General features: G+C 40.5%; 1 protein-coding gene across 1 annotated transcript; it reads left to right on the forward strand.

The window, feature by feature from the left end:
- The first annotated feature begins 3,302 nt into the window (after positions 1-3,302).
- Positions 3,303-5,602, forward strand: LOC127756604 (zinc-finger homeodomain protein 3-like). Its single transcript, XM_052281955.1, is given in 3 exon segments — positions 3,303-3,636; positions 4,421-5,304; positions 5,307-5,602. Coding segments are annotated over 2 exon segments (984 nt in total). The 5' UTR covers positions 3,303-3,636; positions 4,421-4,469; the 3' UTR covers positions 5,456-5,602.
- Positions 5,603-12,706: the final 7,104 nt, after the last annotated feature.

Genomic DNA, 12,706 nt, shown 5'->3' on the forward strand with positions numbered 1-12,706 from the left:
AGCTGGTGACAGGGTACACACATACGTACGTATATGTGTACTGTATAGCGTACGTATATGTGTACTGTATAGCGGTCCTTACACCTCCAAAATTCATTTGTAATGTCGACCGACCAAGATGCAAATCATATGACACGCCCGTACGGTCTTGTCTAGTGATCATCTGCACTTCTGCAAATGGCATCTTAGCTTATTATCTTCCTTGTCAATTTGTTCTGTTTCTTTTTTTGCGAAATTAATTTGAGAAAAATTATCAAAGAATGAACTTTATATATGTCTTGTGCCTTGTATGCTTAGGCCTGTTTGCAACCCCAGAATTTCGCATGAATTAAATTCCTCTGTTTTAAATGGGGGCTTAATTTTAGAGCTACCACTACCAGTAGCAAGGATTGATCGGAACTTGGGAGATGTCAAAATTTGCAATACACAATATGGCACATCTAGATACCTTCTCAAGAATTAGAAAGTTTCTGGAGTAGCTAATACTATGATACTATCTAACGGAGGAAAAACAATATTTAATTCATGTAAAAAATATTTAATTATTTTGTACATATATTCAGAAAATAAAACTAGAAATGTTTCGCACAATATATTATATATTAATCATTATATTTTCTATCAATTGCTCTCATTTTCCCATCTTTTACTGGCTGTTATATTCTCCACGACTATCTATCGAATGAAATTTCAAGATAAAGAAAAGAACACCGAGACGAAAAGTAGGGCGGCAAAAGGAGATTGTATTGGGATGAGATTTTAGTCAAGAATAAAGCTTGCAGCCAGGTATTCAAGAATAAAGTGATGTGGATATGCAAAGACCAGTGAGGATGAAAAACAAAAAGAAGAAGTTGAAGGACTACAAATAATTGCAACCCAAAATCCAATGGGAAGAAAAGGGGAGAGCAAAAGAAGCTTAGATCTGTTCATCTTTAGCAATCTTTTTCCTTCCCCTTGAGAGAGAAAGACTGTAGGGTAATCCAGCCTTCTAACATCAATACCGAACATTCTTGCCGATCCAGAGGACATTCATCTGAAAGAAAGATAAAGGAAGGTACTAATGTACCTTAAAGATCATTCCTTGTGCACTTTGCATATTCATCAGAACAAAAAGCGATCAACATCTTTATCTCCCTCTAAGGGAGAATCTAATTCCAACAATGACAACTATGTTACCAATGCGATGATCAAATGCTCATGGTCAGATGGATGCATTCCAGATTACTCCCTTCAGTAAAAAATAAGTGATCTTCCCTAGAAAGAAAATCTAGGATGAATGAAATTAAATTATTTTATATTAACAAGTAATATTTTTTCTAGAATTTTCATTTATATAAAATTTTAAAAATAAATGTTTATTGAAAAAAAAATCACATCTACTTGTTTGACAGAAATCGACGAGAGTTTATTACAAATTTCAATGATTTTCTATAATTTCACGACATATAGAATTTTCAGTGACAGAGCTAGTAATGTCATGGAGCCTGAGTAGGACGGTCAACAAATGGCGATGGGTATTTGTCAGAGACTGATGAACACATGGTACCTACAGTGCTCTGGTTTGTTGATGAGATCTAGCAGCTCTGGTCACTGAGCCTGAAGTTCGATCCATCAGTGGTATACAACCACCAGCTCGGCCCAATGATGGTATAGTTGTAATGAGATTAGGTCTCCTGAATTCCTGAACAAAAACCATAGTTCTTTTGAAATATTATTTTCAGAGAAAATTTCAGAAAACTACTGCTACTTTGAAAAAAAACCAAGATTATGCCGCAATATCATAAAATTATAGATTTAGCATAGAATTTATTATAAAAATACATATTTTAAAAGTTCTGTAATTGAAATAGTGCTAGGAACTTTCCTCTAAATTTATTGCCGGATCTATAGTTATGCGATAATTCGTCTTAAATCTATATACAACTTCATGATAGGTTCAATGCTAAGTTTGTAATTCTGCAAAATCTTAGCTTAAACCTTCAATTCTGTTAATTTTATCTGTAGTTGTATGAAATATACGCTTACTTCCGGTCTCTGCGTGTAACCACAATATTTTGAAGATTGTCCTTGGAAAAGAAATTGCAACTGTCCTTGTAAACACTGCCCCACAGCACAACAAAAAATGTGCCATTTATTCCCCACAAGAGCCTCAAAGGAACTTAAGGAAGGCAAGCCGATTTTCTTTACAGGCAGAAGAATGTTGTGCAGTGAGCAGACAGCGGTAGACACCAAACATCTCCCATCAGAGAAAAAAGGGCAAACAAAGCTTACAAATATAGGATCCCAAACAAAGCTAGGGTTTAAGTGGGCCTAAGGCTAATGAGCTTCTCTCTGCAGAAGTATCCCCCCATTGCATGGGAAGTTGTAGCTGATAATTCCACAAATCATGTGCAAATTTCCAAATGATAAGATCTCTGAGGTGACAAGGATATATGTGGTGCAAAATTATTGGGCAGGTTTGTGATGATATGGTTTAGTTAATTCTGGTGAGGCTGGGGAACTGTGCCATTTCAGCTTCTAATTGGGTTTACATTGATTAGGAGCAGAGGTTGTTCAGCCATGGGGTGGTAGTGAACTACTCCTGTTTATGTAAAGCCCATGCTGGTTAATACTATATGATTGTATTTTTTTTTCTGTAAAGATACTATATTTTGCATGAGAAGGTAGAATGGGGAAACTTGTAAACAAATGTCATATCAATCAAGCAAATGTTTTCTTCAAAAATAAATTGACTTTAATATCCCCATGATGGAACATGATGCCATCTATTTCAGCTAACTAAAGACTAAAATATTTTGGTCACTAAATCCTTTTTTCAATACTAAATATGCATAACAAAATAGTTTCTGAATGCATACAAAACAAAACAAAACAAAAAATAAATGCTTAAACTCGTTTTCTGCCCAATCCCTTTCTCCCACTCTCTCTCAAATAAAAAGAAAGAATGGAAAGAAAATAATGAAACAAAAACAACAAGTCATTATGAAATTTATTTAGGCTGTGTTTAGTTTCAAATTTTTTCTTTAAACTTCCAACTTTTCCATCGTATCAAAACTTTCCTACACATACAAACTTCCAACTTTTCCGTCACATCGTTCCAATTTCAATCAAACCTCCAATTTTTGACGTGAACTAAACACACCTTTAAAAGAAAACTTAAAAATAATCCTGGTGGGGACATGGTGGACATGCTCAGCTCCTGTAGCTCTGCCCTCCCTCCATCTAGTACATCTCCTGACACAATGGATTCCTGATAGTGCAAGCAAAGCAAGCACCAGAAGCTAGTAGTATTTTTATTTTTATTTTTCTCTTGCCTCACCTCCATTTCTCCTTGTCATTAGATACACCACAAGACAACAAGCTTCTTCTTCACCTCACCTCTCATCTCATCACCCCCCCCCCCCCCCCACAAGCTCATAGCTCTCCTCCTACTCTCACAATCTCTTTGTTTTCTTGTAATTCCAACCACTTTGCAGGGCTTGTGCTTGTGCCCTTGCTAGTTGCTTCTCATTGCTGCAATGGTGGAAGGAGAGAACATTTGAGCTTTCTCACTCACTCATCACCATGGCCTTGCTCCCTCTTTGCCCTCCTGATTAGCTTAGTTCTTGAGAGACACACACACACAAACACTGCAAGGTTTGTTTTCTTATCAGTTACTACTGCTTTTGTGGTCTCTTATTCTTCTTCTTATTATTATTTGGATTTGTTTTCTTTTGTTCCATCTTGTTTGTTCCTCCACTGTTTCCAACCAGTGCAGGAACACCACCTGTTGTCCATCAATTGGTGTCCCTCCCACAGCAAAAAGGAACATACCTAGACTACTGCTAGACAGTCTAGGAGGTTTCTTGTTTTCTCACTAATTTTGATTATTAGTTTGAGTTGTTGTTATTTTTTTTTGTGTGTATTTATGCTAGTAGAAGTCTAGAGGAGCTAGGAGGGGTTCAAGCTCAAAGGCTTGTCCATGCATATGTTAGGCTACAAGTTGATATTGCTAAGAACAAATTAAGCAAAGCATCCCTTGCTTCTAGTAGTAGTAGTACTAGTGATTAAATTCTTGTGCATGGTGATTGATTGGTGAGTAGCCCAAGGAGAAAAATAAAGTTTATTTTTTTTCTTTTTAGGCTTTGGACCAGAATAAGACCTCCATCTTGGAGGTTGCAACTGGTTTATTATCTTTGTTTGTCAAGATCCCAAGAACATCTCCATGACTAATCCTCTTCTCTCTTTTTGTTGTCTTTATGTTTGTATGTTTGTCTCCTTTTTGAGACTCCCAATGAGCAATGGATTCTTGCAATCTTGATTGGTTTATAGTAGTACTTGGATAGTTTTGCAAATTAAGCTCAGCTCCCATGGCGCCATGGCGGCATTCGTCTATTTCGTCTTGCTCTTGCTGATTCTTGCTGTGTGTCCGCCATTGCAGCAAGCTCGGGTAGCTTCTGGAAGCTTCTGCTGTGTGTCCGCCATTGCAAATGGATCTTTCTGGGGCGCAGGGCGAGCTGCCGTTGCCAATGCACGCCGCGGCGTCGCCGTACCTCGGCTTGCACCATGACCACCACCACCATCATGGCGGCGGCGGCGGCGGTGGAGGGATGAATGGGCGGCACATGTCGCCGCCGACGCCACCGGCGGCGGCGGAGGAGTCGAAGGCGGTGGTGGTGGTGTCGTCGTCGGCGACGGCGGCGGCGAGGTACAGGGAGTGCCTCAAGAACCACGCGGCGGCCATCGGCGGCAGCGCCACGGACGGGTGCGGCGAGTTCATGCCCGGCGGCGAGGAAGGCTCGCTCGACGCGCTCCGCTGCTCCGCCTGCGGCTGCCACCGCAACTTCCACCGCAAGGAGCTCGACGCCGCCGCCGCCCCGCCGCTCCACCACCACCACCACCAACTGCTCGGCGTCGGCGCGCACCCCCGCGGCCACGGCCACCACCACCACCACCTCCTGGTGGCGGCGCTGCCGCCGCCGACGCGGATGGTGATGCCGCTGAGCGCCATGCACACGTCGGAGTCGGACGACGCCGCGGCGCGCCCCGGCGGCGGCGCGGCGGCGAGGAAGCGGTTCCGGACCAAGTTCACGGCGGAGCAGAAGGCGCGGATGCTGGGGTTCGCCGAGGAGGTCGGGTGGCGGCTGCAGAAGCTGGAGGACGCCGTCGTGCAGCGCTTCTGCCAGGAGGTCGGCGTCAAGCGCCGCGTCCTCAAGGTCTGGATGCACAACAACAAGCACACCCTCGCCCGCCGCCACCTCCATCCCTCCTCCGCCGCCGCCGCCGGAGACGACGACGACGGCGCGCCGCCGCCGCACCCCGACCCCGGCGGCGCGAGCTCGCCGCCGCCGCCGCACCACCTCCGGCTCCAGTAACCCAACACATCAAGAAATCCATTGACAACAAAAGCCTCATTTCTAGCTTAGCTGCATTGCATTGCATTGCTCTACTACTGTTCCATCAAATTGATGCTTAATCCTCTCTCTCTCTCTCTTGTTTAATTAATTAATCCATGTTTTATTTTTCTCTTGATTTCTCTAACTTGTTGTCTAGTGTTAATTAGTGAGCTGATTGGTGATCATGTGAGCGATGTCAAATTTGTGGGAGGGGGGTGAAACTGAAATCACCTGTCCATGCACATCCATGACTTGTAGCTTTCACTCCCCACTGTTCATGATATGATATGATGTGGTCTTCAGTTCCAAGTAGTAGCTAACTACTAGATGATCAGCACAGCTTTCCACAGTGATCACTGAAGCAAGTACAATATCGTGTGAGTGATCAGCAGCTAATAATTCCAATTTGTGTGTCTCCTTGTTCTTGTTGTTAGTTAGCATCATCAGCCTCTGATACCTCTGACCAGATTAGCTATAGCTAGCAAGCAAGCAAGAATGGTCTAATCAATAATGGATGGCATAACACAAATGATTGATGAAGTGTATGTGTGTTTTTGACAAACTGGCTCAATTATTCTTTTCATGGGGGGGGGGGGGGGGGGGGGCCATGTAGGAGAGAGGAGATGTGTGGGTGTGCAGGGAGGCAGGGAAGCATGTGGCAAGGGAGGGGTGATCCAAATATGGTTAATGCACAAACCAAGATCTGCAATATATGCAGTATGGGAGTGGAGCCCCTGAGGAATTGAAGAAGCTTGGTGAGTGAGCTGGTGTGCCAAGGCATTTCTGCATGCTGTTTGTTGGCAGTTTCAGATGATGTGCTTGCACTTCATGGCTTGGTTGTTTGCAAAGGAAAAAAAAATGAAAATCAACTTAGCCAAATCACAATTTTCATTTTTTTTTCTTTAGATTTTTTTTGGGAGAGGAGGGGGGGGGGGGTGGTAATCCATTAAGAAATAAAATGAAAATACACTTGGCCTCTGCATCTACATCTATCAGGTTGCAGGTAACATAGAAAATAAAATAAACTAAGACAACAAGAACAAATCAATTTATATATGCACGATTTTTGCAACGTTTGGTAGTGTAACATACTAATTTTAATTATAAGCATAATTACAGTTAAGTCCTACAGAAACCTTGTGAACATCAATAAAAGTACTCTTTGCTAGCTCTTGTATCATGTGAACTACTTGAAATAGTTTCAGAGTTCATCACAAGACCTGTCCTCTCCTCTCTCAGTGCTGTGATCTCCATCAGTCCATCTGGTTGTAGCCTGCTACACTGTAATAATCTTGTTTTTTAGTCCTATAGTAGATGCTGATAATTCTACTACTATTAGGTTTGGGCCCTGATTACTTGGGATCACTAGCAGGTAGCTGAGCTGATGATACTTGCTCCAGTTCCCCATGGAGCAAGCATCTGTCAGTCTGTCTGGTGTTGTCGACCTTCCATGGAATCCTGTCACACATACACTTCCATTACACTTTGCAAAGACATGTTCCAAAAGAAAAGAGAATAGAAGTATATAACCACATCCCTGTTTAGATCATTCCTCAAAATTTTACACCCTGTCACACTGTATGAAATATTAAATATAGGCTAAAAAAAATAACTAATTGCACAAATTGCAACTAATTTACGAAACGAATCTTTTAAGCCTAATTGCTCCATGATTTGACAATATGGTGCTACAATAAATATTTGCTAATGACGGATTAATTAGGCTTAATAAATTTGTCTCATAGTTTACCGACGTATTCTGTAATTAGTTTTTTTTGTTAGTGTCCAAACACCCCATGCAACACCCTATATAATATCTCATGTAACACAGCAAAACTTTACGCCTCATTATGTAAACACCCCCTTTGACGGTGTTGTAGTACTACTACTTCCTCCGTCCCAAAATATAAGCATTTTTTAGGTTGGCACGGGTATTAAGAAAGTATGTGAGAACGATAGAAGAAGGTGTGTGATTGGTTGAAAAGAGAAAGTAGGTGAAAAAGAATGGTTGTGATTGGTTGAGAGGAGAAGGTAGGTAGAAAAATAGCTTCATTTTGGGACAAAGTACTGTGCTAGAAATAACTATATTTTAGAACGAAGGTAGTAAGTAAACCTAGGTACAGTAGTAGCATCACATCTCCATGGCTTTGGCTTGGCTGCACGCCTGCATTTCTGAACGTGCTCCTCCTACTACTACAGTCTGAAGAAGTGAGCAGTCAGACATGCGCTACATCAATCATGGCGATGATGAAACGATTGCTAGCTACAAGGTGCACTTCGCTTTCCACAAGCTTAGCTAAAGAGCTCAACATAGCATTTTATATGTAAGGAGGCTAAGGCACTTTCTCTTAATGAAAAAAAGGGGTGATTCCTAATTAAGGAGTATCCCTTGAACCTTTGGGTGCTGAAATTTCTCGGTCGGCGGATTCACCCTACAAAATTTATGCGAAAAGAGACTCGTCTTTATCAGTGGCGAGAACGATCCAGTGGGTTAGGGTTTAGGGGTTGACCATGGAGGAGGTCTCAAGGTGGTAGGGCAGGTCTAGATGGATGGAAGGTGTGGCGAGGCGAGTCAACGGTGGCATTATAGGAGCCATGAATGAAGAAAATGTTGTGGAGTTTTGTAGGAAAGAAGAGCACCAAAGTGATTTAGGAAGTGAGTGATTTGCCAGCCCATGTTGCATTCGACAAATAATTGTCGTCTAAGATGACGTAGGAAGGTGGATCCTTATAGTGGAGGCACAGTAGGGGAAGGACTAACTACATGCCTCCTTTTATAAAAAAAACAAAATGGTAGGAGTTATCGAATTAATCAATTAGTATAAACAATGATTAAGTTAAAGTGACAAAGAACAAAGTAAATGAAAGCATTTTATCACCATGGTTTATGAGCTCATTATTTTAATGGCGGACCTCATTTACACCACGGACACTGCCAACATATATAGTGGTGTGGATAATGCAGTTGCGATAATAGTAAGGGCCAGGTTGGAGGGAGACATCTAGGGTTTAGGAGGACCCCGGGATAAGAGCGGGAAATACATATGCATTGATGAAATGTCTTTTTACAGATAAAGTTTTAGTAATTTTAACAACACTCGAGCACTCCTAACTTCCCTATACACCTCCAAAAAGAGGCATCTATACAAGTGTACGGAAAAAGAGAAGAAGACATTGATGGCTATGGCCTATGTTATTCACTTAGATGGACCTGTAAGGTTGAGTTTGTTTTCTTCATGTGTGCTTCAGCATACATACATAATTCGGTTAGCCACTAATAACTTACTAAGAGATCAACCAGAAGAGCTCAGATGAATATAATTCCATGAAAATTTAGCAACCCGTTGCCTTATTCAAAGTTTTAACTTAAAAATTTATATCTACAATGCAAGCCACGCTATGCAATATATCATGTCGACCACACATTGCCTTATTGTTTTTCATGACGAGTACTCATACCGTTTTAAATTATTTGTTATTCTAGTTTGGTCGCAAGTTAAACTTTTGTATCTTTGACTATCTAGATATTCATATAGTTCAACATCATAAGATATATGTTTTTGATTCACCATGAGAAATACTTTCATAATATGTACAGTCCATATGTCATTAAATTATATGAGTTTTTAGAAATTGATGATCAAAGTTTTTAGAAATTAATGATCAAATATAAAAAAGTTTTAACTTATGACAAAGATAGAACAATAACTAATTCGAAACACTGGAGTATTTGATTACCTTTTTTAAAAGATACTTTCTCGGTAAAAAAAATAATCTTACAGATGAGTTTGAACAAATATTTATCTAGATTTATTCTTAGGATTTATTTTTTTTTCGAGAGAAAGTAGCAGGCATTGTAGAGTAGTACTATCAAGCTCTGTACATACAGAGGCCATTATTAATTTCAGTGTCTTTGGCAGAGGCAGCACTGTAGAGAGCTTCCATTGCCCCTTTGCTGCTGCATGCAAGCATGGCCTCTGCGTATGTCACTGTACATTGTGTGTGTGTGTGATGAGAGAGAGAGAGAGAGAGATGTGTATGGCATGTTGCCATGCTGCTGCAAGGAGGAAGCCAGGCCATCTGCACATGTGGTGTGAGAGAGTGAGTGACTATAGCTCTAGCTGACTGCTTCTCTTGTGCATGCTCATGCTTGGTGTGGTTGCTGGCAAGGCAAGCCATCAGATCTCTCATCCATCTCATGCTCCCAGCTAGCTAGCTAGCCTTATCTCTGCATGCATGTTCTTTTCATCAGAAAGGCAGGGTCACCTTTACAAGCATATACTACTTCTGATTCTAGGTTGTTCAACAAAGATTAAAGATTCAGATAAAATTAACTTGAGATGCCCCTGAAAGTTTACTTGAGTAGGAAAGATCACGTCTAGCGATGTATTCACTCCGTCCTAAAATAGATATTAGCTATTTCTTATCTATATATGTAGCCAGAAACAACTACATTTCAGAATGGAGAGAGTAACTAACGGTGATCAATAAATACCGTGGTTGGATAGTAGTATTATATAATCCCTTATATTTTCTTTACAAAACTGAACCCGAAACCCCTTATATTTATGAATGGAGGGATTAGTATCATTCTTGGTAGCTCTGCTGTTTTGATGAATGCCATTACTCAGGTTTTCTGATTATCCTTTTTAGATAGAGTTGTCTGATTAATGTCTGTGGTCAATGCCCTAGGCCGTGTTTAGTTTTCTCTCTATTCCCAACTTTCTATCACATCATATCACATCAAAAACTTTCCTATACACATAAACTTCTAACTTTATTTTCAAACTCCCAACTTTCTTCAAACTTTCAACTTTTTCCAGGAACTAAACACACCCCTGGCTAGCTTGAGATGCAAACATTTGCAGGCCAAGAAAAAGGAAGCAGTGGCTGTGCTGCTGGCAGGGCCCAAAACCTGCTCCACAGATTCAGGGAAGGGAAGCAAAGCAAAGCAAGCAAACCCTGCACTCTGAAGTCTGAACTGAACTGATCAACCAACCCTCTTGCATGTACTTAATCTTCAGGAAGCAACCTTAACACATGTGGCACAGTGCACACCACAGGCCTCCAATCCAATGAGAACTCAACAGATCGATGCAATGAGGGAGATGGCATTGAAGAAGGCAGAAATGCGGAAACTGAAGAAGGCAGCTGCAATCAAATCGATCAGAAATTCAGACTGAAGGCCTTCTTCTTCTACTACTCCTATCTCCTCTCTCTCTCTCTCTCTCTCTCTCTCTCCTTTCTCCATTCGTTTTCCTTTGCGTGATCGTCGAGACGTCACGGCAAGATCAGATCACTGCAGAAGCTGCAGCAGAGAAATGCAGAGATGCAGATGCTACTGTCTTTACAAGAAAGTAGTGAAGGATCATATCGGAGGCGACGTCCTCGGCTGCACGTGAACAAGGATCATACCATGCATCCATGCGTGCGTGTATTATCCGGCAGAGGTAATAGCTAGCTAAGCACTACTCCATCAGAAATTACGAGCATCTAGGGCTGTGTTTAGCTCCACACCAAAATTGGAAGTTTGAAGAAATTGAAACGATGTGACAGAAAAGTTAGAAGTTTGTTCGTGTAGGAAAGTTCGATCTGACGAAAAAGTTGAAAGTTTATTGAAAAAGGTTGGAATCTAAACAGGGCCTAGGTTTATACTGTGTTCTAAAAAATAATTCTGATCATTTGCAAGTAATTAAAGCAAGGCAAATTCTGTATTGCTCAACAACTCCTTTTTCCTGATGCATATCATGCACAATGGAGAATTGGTAGAACCTTTATAAGGTGTAAGGAATTTTGTAGGATTTTCGCATGAATTTTGTCACAGGAAACAATTAAGTTCCGTATGAGCAAGAAATTTTCCCCTTCAAATATTATATATGGTGTACTAAAAGATATCATCATTGATCAATAAGATTGTTACTGTATCAACCAAGCACCATTGTGATCCCAAATACAGTGGAATAAGACCCAGGAATTTTCTTGAGTCCGGACAAAATGCACGTTTAAGCGATTATGGAACGAAAATTTCCCGTGTTCCAAATGAGGCTTCAATTAACATTGCCTTTTGAAAGTGTTTTAGAAAACATGTTTGAATTTTGATTCAACCTTGGGTTCTCAGTTCCATCCATGATCCATGGCTTGGCTTTCAGAAGCTAGATGATGACAATGACACTATTTTACCACAGGGGAGTCAGGGGAGGGTAAGTACAGAAGGAAGCCCATAGGGCACTGTTGGCCTAGGAAAATTTTTGCAGACAAGTTACCTTGCAGACAGGCCAGAATGATAACTTGTTAGCTTTTCTTTCTACTACCCTTTTTCACCTTTTCACTGTTGCAGTACATGTTTGGCTTAACTCATTGTCATTGATGCCACTGCTAGGCTGGCTTGGCAGGCAGGCATGCAGCTGATCCATTCAACCACTACTCCAAATCAGATCAGACTTCTTGTTATTTTTCCATAGCAACCAACATACTAATTAGTAAGGTTGTAGTTTCTAATAGAATATTACCACCGTGTTTAGTTCAAAAATAATTTTTCAAACTTCCAACTTTTCCATCACATCAAAACTTTCTTACACACACAAACTTCCAACTTTTCCGTCACATCGTTCCAATTTCAACCAAACCTCCAATTTTAATGTGAACTAAACACAGCCTACATTACGGCCCCTGATTAGGTATCGGGAGTGTAACACACTAACACCCTTCCTCCAAAATCTGCATTAATCTGGCTAGGTGTCTCAGGAAGGTATCATATTTTTAATTGTGATTTTTTACCTCTTAATACTATCATTTTAGTGTTGAGGTACCAGGAGATATCAGATATTAAGATGATGCATTCCTGAAGCAAACTTCCTATTGAGGCAAGAAACCTCATTTCTTGTTGTACCAAGAACCCTCATTCCTGAAGGAGGTAAAATTATGCATTTCTTGTTACATGAAAGAACAGTTCAAGGAAAAAGAGTAGAGGACATATCCGGTGAAAATGAGCTAAGTGTTGAAAACTCGTGAAAATCATACCTAAAAGTTTCGTAAATTTATGAAAAAAATACTAGAGATATGTGTAGATATAAAATACATTCTCACCAAATCTTAACTCCAAACTCAAGTTCGTTTATGAGAAACAAAAAAAAGACAAATTTCAGGTGAATAGTGTCCTGTTACTATTCACCTGAAATTTGTCTTTTTTATTACTCCTAAACGAAGTTGAGTTTGAACTTGAGATTTGGTGAGAATGTATTTCATATCTACACCTATCTCTAGTATTTTTTTCATGAATTTACAAAACTTTTAGGTATGATTTTCACGAGTTTTCAACACTTAGCTCATTT

The sequence above is a fragment of the Oryza glaberrima genome, chromosome 12, assembly GCF_000147395.1.
Source record: "Oryza glaberrima chromosome 12, OglaRS2, whole genome shotgun sequence".
NCBI classification, from domain to species: domain Eukaryota; kingdom Viridiplantae; phylum Streptophyta; class Magnoliopsida; order Poales; family Poaceae; genus Oryza; species Oryza glaberrima.